This window comes from Silurus aristotelis (assembly GCF_946808225.1).
Source record: "Silurus aristotelis genome assembly, chromosome: 24".
Classification (NCBI taxonomy): domain Eukaryota; kingdom Metazoa; phylum Chordata; class Actinopteri; order Siluriformes; family Siluridae; genus Silurus; species Silurus aristotelis.
Genome location: NC_139597.1, coordinates 12152395 through 12178364, shown reverse-complemented (window position 1 = coordinate 12178364; position 25970 = coordinate 12152395). Strand labels below are relative to the sequence as shown.

At 40.1% G+C, this 25970-nt stretch overlaps 1 protein-coding gene across 4 annotated transcripts in view; it reads left to right on the top strand.

Annotated features, from left to right (window-relative positions):
• Positions 1-25970, top strand: part of tbc1d22a (TBC1 domain family, member 22a) — a 188100-nt gene that overhangs the window by 44958 nt on the left and 117172 nt on the right. Inside the window, exons 6-9 of one of the 4 annotated variants that reach the window (XM_083528470.1) lie at positions 2377-2505; positions 6391-6453; positions 9325-9390; positions 14615-14729. In XM_083528470.1, coding sequence (XP_083384596.1) covers positions 2377-2505; positions 6391-6453; positions 9325-9390; positions 14615-14729 — 373 coding nt within the window. The remainder of the gene's footprint in view (positions 1-2376; positions 2506-6390; positions 6454-9324; positions 9391-14614; positions 14730-25970) is intronic. The other 3 variants (XM_083528471.1, XM_083528472.1, XM_083528473.1) reach the window with 3 other exon arrangements.

Here is a 25970-nt window from a genome sequence, read left to right as displayed (position 1 = left end):
AAATCTTATGTCCATTGAGTTTACATACCCCACAGTAAATTGTGTTAAAACAACTAGATCCCAGATTATATCCAGTATTATTGAATGACTGGATATAAAAGCAAATGAATAATGAGCACGTTTTGCAGTGTGCCTGCAGATATAACGTTGTATAAAATTGGGGATATTTCTGCAACCTCTACTGATCACCACTTCTTCTTCTTTCCATCGCTTATTTATTTATTTTTTTAATTCTTTTATTAAATCTATTCAAAAACCATTATTACATTAAATCAATGCAGCACAACCCATAAAAGAGCTTTTCAAAACTGATAACAGTTCCCTGAATACTTTACATTTAGGTATGAGGTCTGCTGAATCAGGCCTGCATGATGATTGACCCTTATTGGCAGTGTTCTTTGTTATCGTAGCTCCGCGCACACTTCCTCTCGGAGACATGCCAATTAATATCCTCGTCCGTTCTCTGCGTTCACCTTCAAATCCTCCCTCCTGACTCACAGTCTTTAATATTCCTGGTGATCAGCAGCTCATTCTTCCTCACCGTGTGAGCCCATGGAAAGCTCAGAATCCTCGGCATTATGCATTATCAATTAGGTTTAATTACATGTACATATGCTAATGACCCATAGCCTTGGCATGAGCACTGGCGCTTGGCACGCATACATCTTGGTGTAGAACTTGTCCGGGCAGTGGGGGGTAAAAAATGGCCGTGCAGGATAGTGTCTCCTGTGATAAATGGATTTGCACGGCTCTAGATTTCCATGCAATCAATTACTATATCAAGAGACTTTCTTTTTCGGGCACGGACATCTGCTGCGCTCTCTCTCCTGTGGAATAAGAAAGGCGACGATTTCTGCCTCTTTACTGGTGACTGATAGTGACTGGCTAATCAGCGTACTGAACATAAGAAGAATACGAATTCATTTTTCATGCCTTATTTTACCAAAATGACTGAGCTGCAGCCTTATTTTTCTTGCTGCCGCAAGGACTAATTGACAGTCTCGATATTTCCACAGTATTCCCTGTACCTCAGGTCACTGTGTACCGGATATAAATTGGGAGACAGATGGAACTAAATGGGTGTCTCTGTTTCATTAATGTTTGCTGTGCCTTTCAGTCTCAGTGAAAGAGTAAGGCCACCGTGTCTCAGTAATTGTGAGAGGCTCCTGTACCTATAGGCCCCTGTTAATGAAGTGTGGTCTCTGTGCCTCAGTGTAATTGTGAGAGGCTCCTGTACCTATAAGTCCCAGTAAAAGTGTGGTCTTTGTGCTTGTGTTTCCCAGTAAAAGCGTGTTTTCTGCTTCTGTGTGTTCTCTGTGCCTGTGGGTCCCAGTAAAAGTCTTATCCCTGTGCCTGTGGGTCCCAGGACAATTGTGGTGTCTGTGAGTCCAAGTAAAATTGTGGTCTCTGTAATTGTAGATACCAGTAAAAGTGTGGTCTCTGTGCCTGTGAGTCCCAGTAAAAGTCTGGTCCTTGTGCCTGTGAGTCCCAGTAAAAGTGTGGTCTCTGTGCCTGTGAGTTCCAGTAAAAGAGTGGTCTCTGTGCTTATGAGTCCCAGTAAAAGTGTGGTCTCTGTGCCTGTGAGTCCCAATAAAAGTCTGGTCCCTGTGCCTGTGAGTCCCAGTAAAAGTGTGGTCTCTGTGCCTGTGAGTCCCAGTAAAAGAGTGGTCTCTGTGCTTGTGAGTCCCAGTAAATTTGTGGAGTCTGTGAGTCCCAGTAAAAATATGGTGTATGTGAGTCCCAGTAAAAGTTTGGCCTTGTGCCGGTAAGTCCCAGTAAAATTGTGGTCTCTGTGCCTGTGTGTACCAGTGAAAGTTTGGCTTTGTTCCTGTGAGTCCCAGTAAAAGTGCAGTTTCTGTGGCTGTCTGGCACAGACCTTTTTAGTTCCTGGAAAGGAGGTGTAGACTCTGTGCCTTTCCGTCTCAGTAAATAGAATATGGTCTCCGTGTCTGTAATTCTCAATAACAGAGTTTAGGCTTTTGTACTTGTTCAGGCAGAGAACAGACACATAACCAGTCCGCAACCCTGACCAAGATAAAGCGCTTAGCAAAGATGAATGAATATCACGTTGTGTTGCATCATTGTAATTGGTTTGTAATGTATTGGCTGCTTCAAACAAGCTTTCAAGTGTTGGGTCAGTGAGCCCATAGCAAGATTTACATTGTATTGTATTATAAAGTAGAAAAAACCCCACACCTGGAGTTGTTTAACCTCACTTCTGCACTAGTACAATGCACATGCAGCAGAAATTTCAGGGGGCTAATGTGGTTTGATAGTGGACTGATTAGAAAAGACGTTTCAGCCGCACTTCCATAATGAGCTGTCTGTACGTGTGTGTGTGTGTGTGTGTGTGTGTGTGCGTGCTGCTATTCTTAGGGTTACCTGCCGGCCAACGCAGAGCGCAGAGCCAGCACTCTGCAGAGAAAGAGGCAGGAGTACTTTGGTTTCATCGAGCAGTACTACGACTCCCGCAACGATGAGCATCACCAGGACACCTACAGACAGGTAACAGTTACATCCGACTCACACCTTCTCTCAGTTCTTCTACATAACATGTGTGTTGAAATATCACTCTAGAGGCCGCTCTGTCCTTAAAAGTGGCATAATTGAAATTGTGTATCATCACAGATATAATGAACATCGCAAAGTGCAGCACAAATGCGTCTTTTTTCTCTCTCTGTCGCTCAGACACGCACACAAGCACACAAAAGGCAGGTCTGAGCTGTTTCCTTCCATTCTCGTTCCTCCCAAAATCATGGCCTTTCACGATAAAAAAAAATTAAAAATCACTTTTAGCCGAGAGCAGGGCAGCATCGAGGTTCCTCAGCCGTTTGTCAGCCCCAGCAGGAAGCCTTCATCCTCTGTTCCTCTTCTCTTATAAGCTCTGGGAGAAAGTGTATTTTTCTCAGTGTAGGAGGAAAAACATGCCTCCACATGCTGCTGTGCTGCTGTTCCACACTCTCGCAGCACTTCTCCTCCCGATGCCGAAACAATAATCAGCTCTGCAAATTACCCACATTGCACCATCATACAGTAGTTTAGTTGCTTTCCCCTTTTTCAAAATGTGTTTCCTTGCAGTATTGAAAAAGGCAACAATTTAATCCTTCATGATGGAAATAGTTTCATCTTCAGGGTAGGAATCTCAGATGATTTGGAATGCGATCTCGTTCAGGCCATGCATAGTATTCGGTGCAGGTTGTCAAGAATTCAAGATGAAAGCCCATCAAATCTATTTCAAGTCCAAGTCTTTACTTCAGCTAGTTGCTACTAGTCTAGTTATGTATTGTGGAAATGATTAGAATAGATTTTTATTTTTATTTTTGTAAACAAATTATTTATTTTATATATATATTTTTTAAAGCAATGATTTTTTTTTTTTATACCAAATAATTTTTATTTATTTATTAAATTTTTTATTACAGAGACAGTGAGGCCAAGTGAAAAAAGCAACACATCTAAAGAAAGGAGTTTTAATTAGCTAATTAATTAGCTACCTTCAAGTTAGAATTTTTTTTTTTAAGTTTTGTATTTTTTATTAAGAATAGGCTTGATTACATGCACATAAAGAAACTTATGTACTTTAAATGTGAATCACTTAGTATTAGAATTAACAGTCCAATAGTAAGCAATATATACAGTCAGTCAGGACAGAAGTAACCCTTCTCCAGTGTTCAGTGGGAAAGTGCCGTTAGGGTGATTAGGGAACCAGAAAACAGCATATAAGTGCAGTTTTGCCCCAACACTCCAGGGGGTGGTGAGTACAGCAGCATGAAGCCCTTCCCTCTGTACATGCAGTGACTGTACCTGACACCTGGAACAGAAACGCACATAAAAAGGTGGCCCCCGAACGTGTTTTCCTGCTGAGGTGCTGTTACGGCATATAGGGGTTAAGGCAGTTATTGCACAAATTATCACTTTCTCACTCAGCAAGAGTGGAAGCAGAAAACTGTTTCTGATTGTTGGTCTTCATGAATATTTCCCTGTTACAGATATACAAATGTACATGTTCATTTAGTAATGAATAATAATAGTATCTGGGATCTTAGAATGGTTGTGGCATAATTTAATGGGAGATAATGAGATGCGTAATAGTAGCAGGTACTAGTGAATTATGGCCATCAAAAACGTCCTTTTAAAATTTAAATTAAATGTTTTTTTTTTTTTTTTTTTTTTTTTAACAGCTCAGACCTTTCATCCTATATATTACAAGGGAAAAATATATATACAGTGGTACCTTGTACCAGTTTTCTGAGGTACGAGCGAATATTTTTTTTTTGCTTTGTTGCACGAGCAAAAAATTGAAGTACAAGCTCGAGACGCTGCTGCTAGATGGCGAAGCGAAGCCAGAAAGCGAAGATTGTGGCAAAAATTAAGATAAGCAAAGAAAAAAAAGTAAAAAATTTAAAGTTCAGGGATACGTAGTGTACAGTGGTGATAGAGAGAGTAGCAAAAACGAGTTTTCCCTCCGCCTCCACCTATCTCCTCTATCCTCCACCTCCGCCAGCGTCTTCGTTAGCTCGTCGTCTCACCTCCAAGATAAATACACTGTATAAAACCTTATTATTTCTTTATTTCTTTAGACTCTTTCTATTATTTTTTTCTAAATTTTTTTTTTTTTTTACAAGATTTGTTTAGAAATGTATTTTCCCTATTTATTAACATGAATAACATGAAACATAAAAACGGGGTGGCATTTTGAGGGTTGGAACGGATTAAGGGCATTTTAAGTATTTTCAATGGGGAAAATTGTTTTGATGTGCGAGCAAATTGAGATACGATTTCGAACACGGATTGAATTAAACTCGTAGGTCAAGGTACCACTGTATGTGCATATTATAAAATATGTAAGTTGAAAAATACAAAGATAATGTTCTGCCACAGTGCATAGTAGAGTTACTTTTACTACATTTTCCGATATCAACATTCCTTAGGTGTTTTATTCCTCTTACTCCACAATTTTTTCGCCAGTTTTTCTCATTTACAGTTCGTTTAATGTTGCGCGATATCCAGGAAACTTGTGTTTTAGCAGGTATAAACAGCTTTTGCCTCACCAGCCCTTCCTTTCCCTTTCCCTTTAATTTGAATTTATAAAGACAACATAAAATTCAGCACGTCTTGTTATGAGGAAACATTAAATCATAAACTGTCTCGAAGTATTACACATTTCCTTAATGAAATAACAAATGTTTGCACCTGTTTATTATTATTAGTCGTTGTTATGTGAAGGGTCCACCATAGAAAGCCTTGTGGCCGATATGTTACTATAGAAATGCTAACCATCCAGCTGTGAGGCACAGTCCTTCTGATGCTTCACCGAAGAGCATAATTGCAATTAAAACAGTGCAATTTCTATAAATAAAACTAAAAGCCCTTTCTGTAGTAAATGTTGGAAATGGCGGTGACTCATGCTTTAGGTGTCTGAAAGGTCGGAAAAAGTAGACAAAAGTCTTTCTTAGATAATAGTACTTAAACTTTTCTTTTTATAATCACCAGGCAGTTCAAATTCTCAAAGCAGGTGTTGATTAATGTTCTGTAACAGCGTCTTCCTTTTGAGAGCGGTTTGCATTGCAGATATGCCACATCATCAAGAAAGAGCGGTTATTTCCCTCAGATAAATGTATTATAGCGAATAATGTGAGGTTTTCGGTTGTTTCGGGAGACGTTTATTCAGCTTCAGAGCTTTGTGACAGCTGCAAACGTTACGCTTTCCAAAGAGTTTTTAGTGTTTTAGTGACCTTATAGTCAAGGTCCCCTGGTGGTCTAGTGGTTAGGATGCGGCGCTCTCACCGCTGCGGCCCGGGTTCGATCCCCGGTCAGGGAACCAACCCCAGCCACTCTTAGTGCCGGTCCCAAGGCCGGATAAATGGGAAAGGTCGCGTTAGGAAGGGCATCCAGCGTAAAAACGTGCCAAATCAAACATGTGGATGGTCCGCTGTGGCGCCCCCTAACAGGAGAAGCCGAAAGAAAGGAAAAGCCTTATAGTCTAATAGCTGCAATAACGAATGAAAGGAGCTTGTTTTACAGATAGTTTTCATCATTAAATAGAATTATAAACGCTTTAAACGCATGACCCATTGTTCATTAACATGTCTAAGAGGGTACTCATAATCAGATATCTGTGGTGTAAGAGGAATGGACCCTTTGGGTAATGATCTTACAGGAAAACGATCCACGACAACACGTAATTGACAGTATAGTCGCTTACGATGTGTGTGCTTGTGTACGTGTCCACTTTTGCGTACATGTTTGTATCTCATCCCATCATCCTCTCACACAGCTTTTGTAGGATTTCTGTGTGTATCTATGTAGAGTGTGTGTGTGTGTGTGTGTGTGTGTGTGTGTGTGTGTGTGTGTGTGTGTGCGCGTGTGTGTGTTTGTGTGCACCATCAGATTCAGATAGATATTCCTCGCATGAATCCGGAGAGGTTAGTGCTCCAGCCCAGAGTCACCGAGGTAAGAGGCAGGACAGAGCGGAGACGCCAATCTGCCCCGCCCTCACCAGCAGCATGTCACTCAGGCATCTTCTGCTCAGTGCCATGTGTTTCTCTGACTGTCTGTTTCTCTTGTCTGTTTGATCTGGTCTGATGGTTGGCTCAAGTCTCAGGTGGGAACTGAAGGTTTGGACCACAGTGCATTTAGTTCTCCCCTATTTTTAGTCAGTTTAGTTTTCTGTGTTTAACACTTTGAAGTCTGGAACGCTTGAATAAGTACGGGTTGTTTTTTTTATTGAATTTTTTGGCTAAAAACTAATTTTTTTTGGTTTATCCACAAACGTCTGCATAAACGCGATTGCTCTTTTTATCAGGGTTTCAAAAGCAGGCGTCCAAAATCGGCGGGGAGAAAAAAAAACAACAAAAAATTCACACATTTAAATATATAAGTGCACTTCTTCTCACAAACTATTTAACATCACAATACAAAGTTGATTGAGCAGTTAGAAATGAGATCCACGTTTTTTTTTCTTTCTAGTCTTTGAAAGTTGTTTTGCCTTTCATGAAAAACACAAAAGCTTCATTTAAATTAGATTTTTTCCATAAAAGGGGAAAAAAAATTTTAAATAACACATCATCCTCTGCTGTTTGTCTTTTAAAAAAAAAAAAAAACAACTGGAACTGGTGACATGCTTTCCTTCTTTTTTATCTTCTCCCAAGATTATTGCTCTATATTTAGTCGTTAAATATAATTTCCGATCTGACGTATTTGTGTTTGAGTCAGCACTTCTTGATGTTAAAAAAAACCCCAAAAAACTAAAATAATTAAATAAAATAAACAACAACAACAGAAAAAGGCAAACCACAGCAAAAATGTAAAGGGTGTTATTTCTTCTCAGAACAACAACGCTGAATATATGAATGTGTTACATATTAGCATAAAAAAAAGGATGAAAAGTATAAACCTGACTGTTGGACTGTTTAAATGTTAAGACACATTTGTCCGCCTTTTATTTTTTAATTTAATTACATTTTTTTTTTTATACGTTTGCTTCACAATGCTTTTTAATTATTCAACCTGATTGGTTAGAATATACAGTACAGACCAAAAGTTTGGACACACCTTCTCATTCAAAGAGTTTTCTTTATTTTCATGACTATGAAAATTGTAGAGTCACACTGAAGGCATCAAAACTATGAATTAACACGTGGAATCATATATGGAATTATATACATAACAAAAAAGTGTGAAACAACTGAAAATATGTCATATTGTAGGTTCTTCAAAGTAGCCACCTTTTGCTTAGATTACTGCTTTGCACACTCTTGGCATTCTCTTGATGCTTCTTTGAAGAACCTACAATATGACATATTTTTAGTTCACTTTTTTGTTATGTATATAATTCCACATGTGTTAATTCATAGTTTTGATGCCTTCAGTGTGACCCTACAATTTTCATAGTCATGAAAATAAAGAAAACTCTTTGAATGAGAAGGTGTGTCCAAACTTTTGGTCTGTACTGTATATATAATATATATAAACTTTTGGTCTGTACTGTATATATATATATATATATATATATATATATATATATATATATATATATATATATATATATATATATATATATATATATATCAATGTGTTAATTGTAATATGTTCATTGTTTCTATAGTAACAGCTTCTTCTCAGGGACTTGGATGGTAGAAATACTACATACTCTTAACCCTGTAATGAATAACGAAGTAGCGCACACTGTGTTGTAATTTGACGGTATTATACTCTCATTGCTACATTGAAGCAGTAATGACAGTCAGTAGTTTTTTCTCCGTGGGAAAGTTCTCAGGACAGAGAACGTTATGTGATTTGAGAAAAATCTGTATTGTGTGGGTTTTTTTTTTGCTCAATTAAATTCAAAAGAGAAAAAAAAATTGCATTTGTTAAAGTAATAGCTGTGTGTAGCTTCTTTAATATGCACTGTATGGACAAAAGCATTGGGACACGTAACTCTTCCAGCCATATGTGGTTCTTCTCGAAACCACAAATTCAGACAAGATTATATAAAGGGACAAATTTGTTTTGGGATCTGGTAGCATTAAATTCTTCCTTCACTTGAACTAGGAGTCCCAAACCTGTTCCAGCATGACAATACCCCTGTGCACTAAGATGAAGATCCATGAAGATCTGCTGTACATGGGTTGGAGTGGAACATCTTGGATGTCACCCTACATGAATACCTGACTTTACTAATACGCTTGTAGCTGAACGAACACACATCCCCACAGGTGCACTCCAAAATCAACATTATCTCAGAGGAATGGGATGCTGTTTATTACAACAGCAAAAAGTGAATGTGGAATAGGACGTTCAGAAAACTCATGAATCTTATGGTCAGGTGTCCACTAAGTGATAAGCTGTTTTTTTTTTTTTTTTTTTTAGGCGTGCGATATGTCGTTAGTTTCCGAGCACCTTTTGTATTTAATTTTTTTATTAATTTGTGTATATAGAGTTTCATTTATTTTTCAATTATATTATTTTTTTTACACTTAACACTAACTCTAATTGGTTAAAATACCACATCTGATTTGTTCATTGGTGAAAGGTTGTAATAGTCGACGAGACCAGACGAGGAAGAAGCGCTTCACATTACACGGTGAATCCGCTAACCGTGACTTCAAAGGGTTAAGCTGATAAAGCTGATGAGTTCATGCCCAGTGAAATGAAATGAACTTGTTCAGTTTTCAGCCAGACGTTGGGTCACCATCCACGACCAGATTCCCTTCCCTTGTCTCTCGATAATGGCTGTTTTTCGAATCCGTCTTAACCTGCTTCTGCTCCTGTGTCTCTTTTCTTTTCTTTTTTTTTTTTTTTTTTGTGTTTCCTTCTCTGCAGATTCACATTGACATACCGAGAACTAATCCTCTTATTCCTCTCTTTCAACAAGCTTCTGTGCAAGAGGTGAGAAGTCCACACCACTCAGTCCATTCACCTTGATGCTCTTTCCAGTGTGAGCTTGACCCACACATAATACCAACTAAATCCTGCATACACTTTGATAGATCTCACACACACACACACACACACACACACACACGGACCGATGCTTCAGTGTTTCATTCCAGAGCAGGTTACACATGCTGAATGTGCTTTGTGGATTTCGTGGTATTGCGTCGGATGTGTTTCTAAGGAGCTCAGTGGATTGCGTGTGGGTGTGTGTTGGAGAAGGGTGGGGGGTTTAAGGTAAGGGAGTGACAAACACACTATAACCCTACTCCTGTTTAGGTTTATCTGAGGGAGCATGCTCTTTCTAACAAAGCGTGCAGGTCTTAGCTGCCTCATGCTTCTGCTTGTGTTTGTGTGGTTCACTAGTGGGCTTTGAAATGAATCATCCGCTCTTTTAAACCGGGAAGACATCGGGCGCACGGTGTGGAAAAAAAAAAAGCTCTGTGCTTTTAACCTTGTCCTTTTTTTCTTTTTCCTTTTTTCTTTTCTTCCTTTTCTAAGCTCTCCTCCTCTTCCTGTGTCTTTCTTACATTCTTTCTCTCATAATTCTCTTCTCGTCTCGTCTCGTCTCGTCTCGTCTCGTCTCTTCTCGTCTCGTCTCTTCTCGTCTCTGGTCTTCTTTTCTTTTCGCAGACACACTTATCGTCCGGACAGCACTTATTATTTAAAGAGCCAGATGCGCTTTGCACCGTTTCTTAGGCGATTCGAAGGAGTTTCTACTGACACGCGACGCGCACTTCTTCTCCGTCTCATACATATATTTATGGGAACGAGAAACCTACCAAAAGTGGGAGGACAGCACCAGAGTAGGGTGGGGGAAAAACGAAAACCGTGACGGATTACACATTCCGTTTGATGTACGAAGGTCTGAGTAATTATTCACGTCCGCTTTCGCTCAGGATCGTGCCTGCCCCTGAGATCCAGGTGTGAATTGGTGCTGTGTGTTTTCTGAGCTTTATAGAGCCTCGTTTAGGAGCTTTGTGAAACCGCTGTTAAGGGAAACTAGGTGTTTTAATGCTGCTTGTCGATTCGACTGCTTTTGTCTCATACCCATAAATAAATAAATAAATAAATAACAGCGGAAGAAATTTGTCCAGACTACTTTTCTTACATCGGCATTGCTTTAGAGTTTCTCGGCTTTTGATGGAGCGAGATTCCATCGTGTGGAAAGTTCAGTGCAGTGGACATAATTATTGGGACACCCGACCTTTCCTGCCATATGTGGTTCTTCTCCAAACTGTTACCACAAAGCTGGAGGCGCTCGATCGTACACATTGTCTTTGGATGCGGCATAATAAAAATGTTTGCGTCCGCTTGAGCTTGGAAACCCAAACCTGTTCCAGCATGGCAGTGCTAATGAAGATATACTTTACATGGTCGGGAGAGGAAGATTTTGAGTGGCCTGCTATAGAGCTCTAATCGCAACCCTGCTGAACCCCACTGCCTCCTCACCTAAATCAGTACCTGACTTTAATAACACCAGTGCAGCTAATGAACACAAATGTCCACAAGCACACTTCAAAATCTAGTGGAACATCTTCCCAGAAGAGTGGAGGAAATGATAGGAGTAAATTTAGACTAAATGTGGAATGTGAAAAAAAGCACATACCATATGTATGACTACGTGTCCGCAAACTTTTGACAAAGTTAAACCTTTTTCCAAAAACAACACATGACAAGAAAACACTGCTTAGCTTACTGTTTAGTTTATATATATACATATATACCGTATTTTCCGGACTATAAGCCGCTACTTTTTTCCCACGCTTTGAATCCCGCGGCTTAAACAATGAAGCGGCTAATTTATGGATTTTTTCTGTGTTTTTCTCGCTTTTACAAGCTTCAAGCCAAAAAACTGAGACCAATAACATTAGACCAATGAAATTGCGCACGGGTTCAGGTGAACCAATGAAACTCTTTATATTAAATCAGATGCGCTCCCACTGAATCGGGCCGCACCACATCATAAATATGGATGATGTTCCTCTGACGTTTGACCTGCCGCTCACTCGGACTGTCTACAGGAAAAGCGAATCATTCGTCACACTGAAAACAACCGGGCATGAAAACGCACTTCACCTGTGTTCTGAGCTGCACGGCATCGGGAGAAAAGCTTCACTGATGGTGATTTTTAAACGCACGACGATGCCAAAAGAAATACTCTCGAGAGAAATTGTTGTGAAAGGAAGGAGGAAGACAGTGAACAATGACTTTCTTGGTAGTCTACTGTTCAGATACACGCAGTGTAACAGACACTGTCTTTCGTTAAAGCCTGTATAAAGTTCGTTTCAATGTAGGCATATCAATGCGGCTTATAGACAGGTTCGGCTTATTTATGTTCAAAATAAAAATCTTCGTCAAATTCAGTGGGTGCGGCTTATATTTGGGTGCGTTTAATAGTCCAGAAATTGCGGTATAACATACAACTATATATATATATATTGTGTGTGTTGTATGTATACAACATCATCCCTCCATCACTGTAAACACCATCCTCCCTTCTTGTCCTGCTTCATAAACATTTTTGATCTGGAAAAATTCTTCTGCTTCTTACTATCATGACGCCCTACTTGTAGCCAACATGCAAACTGTTCTTTTTAAAAGACTCTAGAGGAAGCACGATGCATGTATAGCGGCTAAAGTATACATCCTCATAGCTGCCCCCTATCTTACTTACTTGCACTTCGCTCGGAACGCCAGCAAACACCTCTTTACCTCTTTAGCGACCACTCCAACTTTAAGGATCTCTTAGCCTCTCTTTAACATTCTGCACGGTGTGTAGCTCTTACACACGCAGCGAGGCGGCTAACGATGCACAGATTCCTCGTGAGCTACAAGTAAAGCCTCCACCGTGTGACCTTCGCCAGCAGGAGCGGTTCTCTGCACTCCGAGTACTTCATTTAAAAAAAAAAAAAAAAAAAGCAAGCCAAGGTTGTGCAGTGTGTCAGGATTTTGTCATGGTCCTGCGAAAGCAGCCTTCATCTCTTCTTTCCAGAACATCCAGATGTGTTCACAGGATGGTATTGTGATGAGCAAATACATGGATTATGTATTGAATGCAACATTGCAATACACTTCAGATCACCTTAAGTTTTATTTTAAGCTCCTGATTTCCACCCAGCGGTGGGCATCTGTAAGCGAGTAAGCTGTGAGTTCGGTGTCTCAAAAAGTGCCAGGTTCTATCGCATCCTCCATTTCGATAAGAAATGTGAACACTGCACCCATCAGATGAGGTGAGCGTACCCCAGGATTTGATGGACAGAAGTGGGAGTGAATCACACAAGGGGCATGTAAGCACGACTTGAGCAGCGCGTTTGGTGTTCCGGACCCCGTGCAAGCAATGAGTTTATTTAGGGCTTGACAGGGACACATCGTCTCTGCGTGAGCTGGACGTCAGTTTGACTCATCAGACAAGTGAGAGAAAGTGTCTCTCTGGTTTTTTTCCCCCCTTCTTTCCTTTCTCCCTGAGTTTCCTTTAATACAAGCAATCTGACAGTGACGGCTCAGGAAAAGACATTTAATGAAGATCGAGGTGTTTGTGTTGTAGGAAATGAGCAAGAAGGCAAAGAGAAATGAAGATGGAACGAGTACAGGAGAGAGAAAGCCTAAATCAGCGTTCTTCATATCGCTAAAAGACAAAAAAACAAAAGATGGGTGACGAAACTTGGGTCTTTTTTTCCACAAGACCGACGTTCACTTAGGAAACCAAGATGCCGCTTTAGAAGTTGTTAAATGCCATGATGCACGGAGTACTTGTGAACATTGCTTAGGGACGTTGTAGCTCAGAGTTTGGACTTTTGATCAGAAGGTCATGAGTTTAAATCCCAGCACTATATGTTTTACATCGTCTGCAGCGAAGCTTTCAGTGCGAACACCTCTGCGACCTCTGCACCGAGAAACAGCCTACGAGAACCTGAGAGGAATTCAAAGCAGTCAGTTTTTTACGTGTAGCAGATCTCTGAATCCAGTTTATCATCCGTCTGTTCGTGAAGCAGGGAGAGAGGGCAAGATCTAAATATCATATATTATCTATAGATTATATAGAAAGTGACCAATAAGTTGTGATGAGATTTGTGTAGATTTTCTATGTAGATCGATTTCTTCTCGTTTCTCTCCGTATTTTCTTCTTCCTTCTTTTTTTTTTCTTTTTGCCCCGCAAAGACCTGCTTGTGAAAGGGCCATGCGTTAGACGTCATAAGCTACTTAAGTCAATTTATTTGCTTACTATCTAACTGGGGTGAATCGTATCGCATCGGTAGCTGCTTCAAATGTATCTTTATTGTATCGCATGGTTGGCTATGCAGAGATCGATCTCTACATTAGATCCTAACTAATGTGATGCATCATTAGTAGTAGTAGCTTAGGGAACAGAAGGGCATGAGTTTATATCCCAGCACCTCTAAGATGCCACTGTCGGGTGTTTGAACAAGACCCTCACCATTAGCCCTTTACCCATTATATAAAATGATATAAGTCGCTCTGGTTAAATCACAGCGCGTAAGACACTGAGTCCACTCTTCTGAAATCAACTGGACGCAATGTTCCATTAATTTTTTTCAACACCGATAGAACGATGAATCCAGCACCATTAACGGCTCTGGATTACTTTTCTCACGCTAACATGACGGAAGCCTGATGCTAACATTGTAACATCACGATACACCAACCGAACAAATAAATTTTTTAAAAATCCATAACAAAACCAATCTTTAGATTATTTTTTGCAAAACGAACTCAATGTGGAGTATGGATCTTCTGAATTCAGTTCAACTCAACGGGGACAAACCGCAAATTCTCCCCCCATGTGATGTGTGTGTGTGTCTCATCTCAAGGTGGCATCTAGGCTTTCGATAATCCTCATCTATATACTCTTTCAAGTACTAACCTCCATGAACACACAGCAACATGCACACATTGTTTTTGTCGTTTTCGCCCTCGCCGTCTGCTCTATTGAATGTTGTGATGCTAATTACTTTCGAGAGCCTAATTGATTTTCTTAATTGATTGCCAGCTAAATGAGGAGATGCTGTCTGTGTGTCTAATTAATAGCCGTCAAACGTGACCTTGTGCAAAGTCCTGTAGCTTTGCATGTTTACACGATTGCCTTTCTAAAGCTTTTACATGAATTCTTAAAGCTGGAGGTGACTTATTTGCTTTTTAAAAATGTATTCCCCTTCAGATCTTCGAGCGGATTCTGTTCATCTGGGCAATCCGGCACCCGGCCAGCGGATACGTACAGGGCATCAACGACCTTGTCACGCCCTTCTTCGTCGTCTACATATTTGAGTATATCGGTGAGTAGATACAAGTCTGCTTTACAACGTGCTTTGCGTCGCTCCGTAACTTGTTAGCTTGATGTAGACGCCGATAAAAGTCGACCGCCTTCAGAAAAATAATGCATTAGCCAATTATAAAGAGCGAGCGTGTAGCCAAACACAGTTTACCTCTTTCATCTGCTATCTATTTATTAATGAGCGAGAGATACCCGAGCCCTTCGGGTTAAGGAAGGATGTATGGTGGCGGGTGTGGAAGTGGTCAGAATAGCAGCCGTAAAATAGCACCAGTTGCACAGATCCCAATGTACACGGGACGATGTCTTTCGGCACACTGACAGTCGGCGCTTCCTCTGACTGCGTGTTAAGCCTTGTACTGCTATCTGTTGGCGTGTTACAAAACTAGGCTCGGAATCGTTTTGATACCACCTCGTATGTCATATCCACAGTTACAATTTAAAATTATTGGGGAAAAATAATACAACGGTCAGCACAAGTATTAAAAATACACAAAAGTCCAAAAATTCACCTAAAACAATACCACAAAAATTTTAAATCTTATTAAAAGTCATGGTATAATCAATATATATATATCTATCTCGTTTGCGTCCATTTTGTGCCTTTAATATTTTTTCCCCATGGCTACAAAGAAACGTTGTACTGCTGTTGATGGTGCTACGAAGCCTCATACTATATCACAGGAAGATAAGGTGGCTGTGAGAATATTTGTGAAAAAGGGTGGCTACAAAGAAACGTTGTACTGCTGTTGATGGTGCTACGAAGCCTCATACTATATCACAGGAAGATAAGGTGGCTGTGAGAATATTTGTGAAAAAGGGTGCCATTATATAAGTTATATTATTTTTAGTGACAATACAGAGTTGCTTATTGAAGTTTATGGGCTGTTCAGGTGTGACATTTTTTTAAAATTGTGAGTCCTGGAAAGAGTTATTCATCAAAGGCGGCGTGTTTCTGTAGTTTATTATGCTTTATCGTAGGAATGTCATGTTCCTGTATACATATGCATCAGTAATAATTCATTTATAATGCCACAGACATGATAGATGTTAGGAGTAGTGTTATAGCATGCATTTATCTCACAGCAGACTTCACGAAAACTAAGACAACTGAGGTTCTTTTTTTTTTCGAATACATGAGAAACATCACCTCAAATTTGAATTCCTTATATATTACAATGTTTAATCCATTAGAACGTGTTCCACTAGATTTTGGAGTGTGCTAGTGGAGATTTGTGCTCATTCAGCTGAAAGGGTGTTAGTAATGCCAAGCAGTGATGTAGGTGAGGTGAGGTTCCAATTCATCCCAAAGGTTTTCAGTAGGGTACAGAGATGGACAAAAGTAAACACTTCCTTCACTTAGGTAGAAGTATAGATGCTTCTTTTTGTTACCCAATGAATGTATCCAGGCTGAACATCCACCATATAGAACACAAACAGAGAAAAGATCATGATGATCAGGTGATCAGGAATGTCTCTGTTCTCAGTCATGTTTACATCACTGACTCCCTCTGTCTCATCCACTTTAAATTGTTATCTTCGTAAACTAGCCTACATCAGCCTGGACATTATACACCAGTGTTTGGTTGAAAAGCAGCGCAATGACAAGAAATAGGTTGATCAGGTCACCAAAAAGTTCAAAACTAAAGTAACGAAGCTGTTTTGAAAATGTAAGAAGTAGAAAGTACAGATATTTGTGTAGAAAATGTAATGATAGAAATCAAAAGTGAATTTCTGATGCCGATACGAAGTATTTGTACTTCATCGCTTCCAATCTCTGGTAGGGTCGAGGATCAGAACTTTATAGCAGCTCATACCAGATCTTCCACTCCAACCTATGTAAAGCACATCGTCATGGAGCTGGTTCTTCATGGTTTGGGTCTCCTAGTTTAAGTGAAGACATCCAAAGACATCCTGTTCAATTGTGTGCCTCTGTTTGATTTTTCATCGACTTTTTATAGATTTTAAATAAATATTCACATGTAAGTCACATGCTACCATCGCTGTCACATACAGTTTAGCTGTTTACCATATTTAAATTTACTACAATTAAATAAGTTATTTTTGTTTTGTTTGTTTTGTTTCCTGACACACTGTTTTTTATTATTATTATTATTATTATCGTTATTATATGATTTGTTATAGAAGAGTATCTGCAAGGATGAAAGGCAAAGTTTATAGGACTGTGGTGAGACCTGCGATGATGTATGGTTTAGAGAAAGTGGCATTGAGTAAAAGACAGGAGGTGGCGCTGGAGGTAGCAGAGCTGAAGATGTTGAGGTTTTCGTTGGTAGTGACAACGATGGACAGGATTAGAAATGAGTTTATTAGAGGGACGGCGCATGTTGGACGTTTTGGAGACAAGCTGAGGGAGGCGTGATTGAGATGGTGTGGACGTGTGCAGAGGAGGGACATGGGGTGTATCGGAAGGAGAATGCTGAGGATGGAGCCACCAGGTAGGAGGAAAAGAGGAAGACCAAGGAGGAGGTTTATGAATGTGGTGAGGGAAGACATGCAGGTAGTTGATGTGAAAGAGGCAGATGTAGAGGACAGGGTGGTGTGGAGACGGATGATCCGCTGTGGTGACCCCTAATGGGAAAAGCCGAAAGAAGAAGATGATGATTATAATTATTATAATAATAATAATAATAATAATAATAATAATAATAATAATTATTATTATTATTATTATGCGGAATGTATTATAGAACTAACGGCACCCTGGACACGCTCTTATATTATTTTGCTAATAATCGTGTAAAGCTTATACAGTAACGCCCTCCAGGAGTGTTTGCAGTTAAATATCGCTTCAGCTTCAACCAGTATTTATACATCGAGATCCTCCATCCAATTTTTGTTTGCTGAAAAAAAAATATTGTTTTTTCCTTCACTGCCTGCTAGGATCATCTTGTTAACGTAGTCTTGGCACCACGTCGGTTTTTGCAAAGCTTTTTGGATATAAAGTCAAAAACATGTCAGAAACTAGCTTGAAGACTAGCATGAAGCAACGCTGAAAATCACGTGACTCGGCGTGCTTCTAAACAACGGCTTGGCACATGGAAAACATGTCATTTTGAATGAAAATAGCAGATAAGCTTAACATCAGTAACGAAAAGGCTCGGAGGAAACTGTCTCTCAGATTGGAATCTTTCAGATCACCGTGAAGCCGGATGTCTTGATCCACAGCACATCGGAGAACTCAACTAGATGTGAAAGACAACCGAAATGACTCACTTTACTTTAGAAGAGAATAAACGGCATTTCCAAAAAAAAAAAAAATAAATAAAATTGATCAAACAGACTTCGTGCTCCTCGTGTACTTTGCTCCAAAACTGCTGACCTACTTAAACTAGCAGAAATTTGTGCAGATTTGGGTTCTTCTGATATATTTGTTTCAGATGCAGCCTTACTCCTTATTAAACCTCAAAGCTTCTGAAATTGAAGAAGCATATGATCTTTTCAGGCCTGTGTGAGAAAATGATTCCTGGGTGTTTCATCAGCTGTTGTAGTGAAGATTTCATCCAAATAACAAACTGCCAAAACCTTCAGTTGTCCCCTTAATATAGCTAGCTAAAAGAGCTATATGGACCCCCGAGCATAAGACACACATGTGCTTTTTGAACTTCTAATGCCACACTTGATTGTGTAGATTTGTGCTCATTTAGCCACAACGGTGTTCGTGAAGTAAGGTACTGATGTGGGTGAAGTGAGGAGGCCTGGGGCTTTCCAGTCATCCCAAAGATTTTCTCTGTAGTGTTCGGATAAGAGCTCTATAGGAGGCCACTCAAGATCTTCCACCCCAATCCATGTAAACGACATCTTCTTGTGCACAGAGGCATGCGAAGCTGGAACAGGTTTGGGTCTCATTTTGAAGAGGAAATGTCATTCTATCACATTCAATGACATTCAATATAATGGGTCGCTTTCAACTTTGTGGTAACAGTTTGTAGAAGACCCACATATGGCTGTGGTGATACTTCTATCCATGAAGTGTAGCTATGAAGAAGCATGACAAGGAGATTAAGAATATAAGTATATTGTATATGACCTTACACTACACTCTGTCTGAATACTCGATTCTGATTGGCTGGAAGGTGTTAGTTTAAACTATCGAATGCACATGTAGTTCTGGTGAATTTTTATCATCGTTACATTTTTTCCTCAAAGTTGATGTGTTGGAAGCAGGAAAAATGGGCAAGCGTAAGGATTTCAGTTGACGAGGGCCAAATTGTGATGTCTAGACGACTGGGTCAGAGCCTCTCCAAAACTGCAGCCAGGGATGTTCCCGGTCCGTAGTGTCTATCAAAAGTGCTTCAAGGAAGGAACAGTGGCGAACCGGCGACAGGGTCACGGGCGGCCGAGGCTTAATGACCTGTGTGGTCCGATCCAGCACATGATCTCCTGTAGCTCCAGCACAATATTAAGCAGGTGGTCATAATGTTTTAAGTGAGACAGCTTTTGAAAACATTTCTTAAGGAGCTTACTGAGCTAAACTGTGAATTATTTTGAGTGCCCTGTACCTGATATGGTGAATATGAATTTGAGGAACTGGAGACTATAACATTTAAAATGAGATATATAAAGAAAATGGCACGTGGTATTAACAAGAACAGCTTTATTGTTAGTAGTAGATGCCACTATTATCAAGGTACACATACATAATGGAGGAAACCGACGTCCACTTTGCGTCAGGTGATTATTTATTTTTTAATATGACCTCCCAATATATATATATATATATATATATATATATATATATATATATATATATATATATATATATATATATATATATATATATAATTTTTTTTTTCTTTTTAACATTGGGCATCCTCATTCTTTCTTGTCAGTTTATTATTACTTAAGAGTTCCACCGGATCCAATAAGCTTTGACATCAGCCACAGTGAGTTTTCTGTCAGAATGTAGCTTTTGCCATTAAAGTCAACACATCCATCAAGCAATGGTGCTTTAGTTACTGTGGAGTGAATATGTCCTCTGTCCTCTAGTGTCATTCAGTGCTAGACAGAGGAGACCGAGAGAACCAGAGGTTAACCCCGGACCAGCTTCTGACCCCCCGACCTGAACAACTACTGCACAATCAGTTTGCGAGCGTCTCGAACGTGACTGTTCTTCATTTCTCTTCCTCTCACCCAGTTGGCATCCTCACAAAGCTTTTCAGAAGCGTATTCATCTTTTGTTGTCAATGAGGAGAATGAAAAAGCGGTTCAGGGAGTGCGTTCTTCTCTCCTCCGAGCCTCACTGCTCTTTAAAGATGCACGATGACAGGATATAATTTGAAAGCAGGCAGGCCACTTGTTTGTAAGACGGCGTTCGACTAATGCGGTACTGAATAATAACTTTTCCCCTCACGCCCGTGAAGATATACGTCAAGCGCTTGCGTGGCGGCTTACTGTAGACGCTCCTGCACGGGGTTCGCCTTTTTATTTTTTTTTACACGTTTAACGGTGAACATAAATCAAGAGAGATTTTTTTTAAAACTCTCCTGTTATTAAATCCGAAACTACCTTTCAGTAGGAATACAAGGATGGCACGTACACACAATATAGACAAAAGTTGTTAGGACCCCTGACATTTTCCAGCCATATGTGGTTCTTGCCCAAGCTGTTCTCACAAAGCTGGAGGCACACAATGTCTTTAGATGCCGTGGCATTGAATCGACCCCTCACTTGAACTAGGTGACTGGGATGAAATCCTCTAAGCTATTGGTGTATTGGTCCCTGGGTTCCTCCTGGTGCATGACAATGCCCAGCCTCATGTGGCCAGAGTGTGTAAGTAGTTTCTGGATGACAAATGCATTGATGCATTTTTCCCAGACTTGAAACCAATTAAGAACCTCTGGGATCTTACGTATCGGAGCACCTGGAAGCCTCAGTGAAGCCTTCATCCAGGTTCAGGAGATCTGCCATCTCATCAACATCATGCCTATACATTGTCTGGAGTGCCTTTAGGCACATGGCACCATACACACTCCTGAAAGATATTAAAAGTTGCCAGGATAAAATGTTTTGAAATTTCAACTTTTCACTTTTTTTCACATTTTTCAAATTTTCAGTGTGATTTTGACTCCGGACTTCAATGGGTTCATGATTTCGGTTTCCATTGACCATCGTCGAATCATTTTGTTCGAAACAAATTACACAACGTATGCAATATGCATAAATACATTTCCTGACTGCGCAGAACATGTAAAATCTATATAAAGAATAACACCTGCATTTAGTGTTATTTCATTCAGAGTTATTTAACTTTTCTGTGCACTTATAGTCTTCCACACACACGGTATATAAATATATGTGGACTTCCTTTATCAGTTTCTAAGCATAGGTCAAACTAAGCAGTTGCCTAGGGCACAACCAGCTAGGGGGCAGTAGTGAGCGCCGCTGCCTCGCATCCGCCCTCGCTCATTTAAATTATTGACCTGTTTTTCTGCTTAAGTTTAAACAGTAAAAACAGTTTACAGTTTTGCGACGGTTATTAAATGTGTTTCACCTTTTTTTAATGGAAGATTGTGAATGATTTGTATCATTTGGTGTGGGGGTGGAGCTTTTGTGGTGAGTGGGCGGAGCCATGGGGCAGGGTTGACAGTAGGAATCTTGCCTATGGTACCAAAAAGACTAGAAACAACCCTGATCACACCTTCTTTTCAATAGACTTCCAATGTGAGACACATTTTCTGTGCTGATTTTGCTGAAAGCTTAAGCAATGTAAAAAAAAAAAACTCCTGGCAGAGGCAACCATGTGCCAGAGCAAAATCTCCTGCTATTTAAACTCTCACAGAAGTATATGATATAGTTTTCAGGTTTTACAGTCACAATCGGGTACCATTTCATGTGTGCCATTTCTCCAAATAGTTTCCCTCAGGTTTCATCAGGAGCCAGTTGTGGTTCTTATGACGCTCGGTAGTTCAGCAGGAAACAACATTTTGTCAGATGCTCGTCAGAATGGCTTCTTTTTTTTTTTTTTGTCGCCATGCTTCCAAGTAGCTTACGTTTAATCCTCAGTGTGTGAGCAGACTGTGTGCTCATTGGTCCAAAGTAAGAACGGACAGCGATCAGTCACACGAAGAGCCATAACGAGGCTCCTTTTTGTCCAATGTCATGACTGACATTTACCTCAGGTTGCGAGGAGGATGACTGATGTAGATGATGCTTATGGCCAGAGCGATTGCTCACATTGTTGTGAATGTATCATCTTTGAGAAATTGTCTGTCTATAATTAATGTAGATAGAGGTCAGCTTGGAATGGTCTGGAATGGATCCCATTTAGGATATTATCACATTACGGTTCCTCCTGGAATAATATAGAGGTGATTTGAAATAGAATTAATTCTAATGGTTATTTGCTGTTTGCTTTTTTTCCATTTGATTAAACAAAGGTTCTTAGTGTTATTCTTATGATGGATATGGACTAACTGTTGGAGACACTCACCCAAACTGTATTTTGTTCGGTGATGGAGCGAAACCATCAAAGGGCACAGTTTTAGCCTTAATCATTTGAAAAAGCATGCTGTATTCACATTTCCCTGTGAAAGATACACAATAAAGGTTACATGTTCCCTCGGTGGTACTACAGTGGCGCTGGGCTGTACAGTTATTCACAGAGAGACATCGATTTCCCGTTGTCATGTTTATACCTTTTATACCTCATACACAACATATGGCACTAAATGCTAATTAAATCAATAAATCACAACTAGCACCGTCCCGCCGAGTCGTATTTAAATTCTCGTAATATTCGAACGCAATTTTCTCCCTTTTTACGTCTCAAGGTAAAGAATAAAACACTGGTTTCGAATCTTGACAATTCCTTATTCTGGGCACTAAGACAGTCTCCTGGAACGTATACTGCAATTAATATGGTTTCTTTTCATGTTCAAAGAATATACAAACAGAGCGAAATCGGAACATAAAAGGTCTGGGAGAAAATGTCCGAGGGGAACGTAAAGGTCTGAATCTCTGTTGCAAGGAAGAGCAGCAATAAATTCCAGTAAAATACATTTTTTATTTTATTTTTTTTTTTGGTTTCAACATTCGGAGCATATTTGCGGAATAGAAGCGTCAGATTTGAAAAGTCGGATGTGATTCTGCTGCTTCAGACTTTCCCTTTAATCAGACCGCATCATATTTGCTGTAATTTAAGAACGTGTTTAATCCCTTGGCACCACTTGATCATCCGGATTTCCATAGATGGCTGACTGTAGAAGACTGTAGAAGACTGTAGAATAGACATTAATCATGATCACACACTGATATTTCTTACTTTCTGGTGTTTGTGATCAGAATCAGGTTTATTGTCCAAATGTGTTGACGCACACAAGGAATTTGGTTCTAGCTGTTGCTGACTCTCAATTGTACAGATATAAATAACACTGTACATTTATACATTAATGCCTTTACTTATATTTATAATCACACTCCTTTTTGAGTCTGGTTCATTCCTTTACGGTTTCTTCCTCATTTGTTAGAGAAGTGAAGAAAAGAGTGCAGGCAGGGTGGAGTGGGTGGAGAAGAGTGGCAGGAGTGATTTGTGATAGAAAAGTGTCTGCAGGAATGAAAGGGAAAGTTTATAGGACTGTGGTGAGACCTGCGATGGTGTATGGTTTAGAGACAGTGGCATTGAGTAAAAGACAGGAGGTGGAGCTGAAGGTAGCAGAGCTGAAGATGTTGAGGTTTTCGTTGGGAGTGACGAGGATTAAAAGGATTAGAAATGAGTTAATTAGAGGGACAGCGCATGTAGGACGTTTTAGAGACAAGGTGAGGGAGGTGCGATTGAGATGGTTTGGACATGTGCAGAGGAGGGACATGGGGTGTATCGGGAGGAGAATGCTGAGGATGGAGCCACCAGGAAGGAGGAAAAGAGGAAGGCCAAGGAGGAGGTTTATGGATTTGCAGGCAGTTGTGTTGAAAGAGGCAGATATAGAGGACAGGGGGGTATGGAGACGGATGATCCGCTCTGGCGACCCCTAATGGGAGAAGCCAAAAGAAGAAGAAGAAGTAGAAAAAGATCATCATCTAAGGGAGTTTTTTACTTCACAGTCGCCTCAGATTTGCTCATCAGTGATAAATACACACATTTCACTTATATTTATATTTTTGTATTACATATTACATTTGGTAAATCTGCTTTGAGACAATGAAAAGCGCTATAGAAATGAACTGAATTGAAGTTCTGGCCGAGCTGCACGCTGATTCCCCCCAGACACCCTCCCCGATCCTCCGTGTGCTTTGCCTCCTCTCAGTTCAGACCCGTTTTTATTTCTAGGCCAAAACTCTCTTCCCATTAGGCAGCATTATGGCTTTGTAATTAAAGAGGATTAACCTGATGGAGTGGTGGTATTGACTCTTTAGTATGGCACGCTATTGAACATGAGGGGATCTATATTGTAATTTGCTTCATGCCAATGTATGGATTCTCGCAGGCTAAAAGTCCTAAAGGAGCCGTGCTTCACCGGTGCCGTCTCTAATGCTCATCAGTATCGCCACGGATGACGATCAAGATAATAATGAACTGCTTTTGTGCTACTGTTACACCTTGTTGGTGTGAATGGATTCATACTAGTATACTAGGATACTGGTTATCAGGATGAAGTAGTCTGTAGTCTCTACTCAGTTAGCGAGTTACACAGGCATCCCATCCACCATTTGTCCTCTTTATTATCCAGTCTGGGTTCCAGCTGCAAGGCCGTGCCTTTTAAATCCCATCCCTAAAAGTCTGCCCCTTTGTTCTGCACCTTCGATTGTATTATATATAAATAGACCCCCAAAGGTCATTTAAATTCACTACAGTACACTTTCTCGGAAGAAGACCTGACTAGAACAGAGCTTTGGAATTGTAATACATCACCGGTGGCAGCTGTTCCTCTCTGAGAAGCAGCATCGTGCTCTCCGTGTGCAATATTACCAAGTATATCCCAATCCCGCTTTGTTTTCGCATGAGCGCATCGTAGGCTTGGGGAGTTTGGAGGTGACGTGTAGCAACTTCCCCAGGCATCCATATCGAGCTCTGGTAATCGTCAAGGCTCAGGAGTTCTGGTGATCTGGGGAGGTAATGGACATTAATGGAGGACTAGGATCGGCTCTGAGACCTGCTGGATGAATGCACATCTCCCTCTAATCTGTCGCCCTCATGTAATTAATAGCCCTTATCACTCCCTACATGGGGAAAGTCCTGCAGTATCCACCTGCCTATTCTGAGTGAAGTGATCTGAGCTTTAACGAAATGCCACTGAACAGCGATCACGATTTAGCACTAATTTCTTAATCCAGGTAGTCCCTGATTTATGACAGAGATGCGTTCGAACTTGAACATGTCGTAAATCGAGACTTGACCTAGCTTACCAAGGAGTTTTAAAGAATGGTTATCAGTATAGGTAAGATAAAGGACCAGTATACTGGTGATCAATATATTATAGTATAATAATTGAACAAATTACTGTACAGAAATTAGCAAAACAGAGCAATTGACAGTAATTTATGAACCTATTTATATATATATATATATATATATATATATGCGCAAGTTTGCGTGGATGACCACCGGTTATGTTTATATGTGTATATATATATGTAAATACATAAGAGAGATTCATGATTTCAGCGACTTCGACAATCGACATATTTTCAGTTTCATGCTAATTAATATTTGCACTTTCATATGTAATTCCTCGGACCAATCCTTTGACATGTATAGCCGGATTTCCTTCGGTTCCCCAATGACTTATTGCAGGGTTGGTCTGATAATTCATTTCTACTTTGATGCACAACAAATGGAAGTCAAGGTTCCACCTTCTGCCGTTACAAACAATGGCTCATTAAATGTCCATAAAAGGATTGTAAAGCTAATAAGGAAGTAGCAGAGATGGTTGGTATCCTGCCAATAAGCCTAGGATGGAGCCAACAATCAAACAAGCATTTATGACCCTGATTATTGCATTATTTTATTTTGTTAGCGCTACTAAACTAATTTATTATATCTTGAACACAAAATATTTATTGCTGTAACTAACAGTAGTGGCGATTTCTACACGCCCACAGGAGCTAGAAATTCCTTCCGTTACTTATTTGAGGGAACTAGCTGTAAGCATTCCTGACCCAGAGTTGCCACTCTGAAGTAAGATTGCTTGCAAGTTTTCCGTCCTGAATGTTCCACTGTATACAAATGACCTCACATTACATCAGCTGCAGTACCGCACGTCAACAGTTCCTCGATGCCGATTGTCTTTGA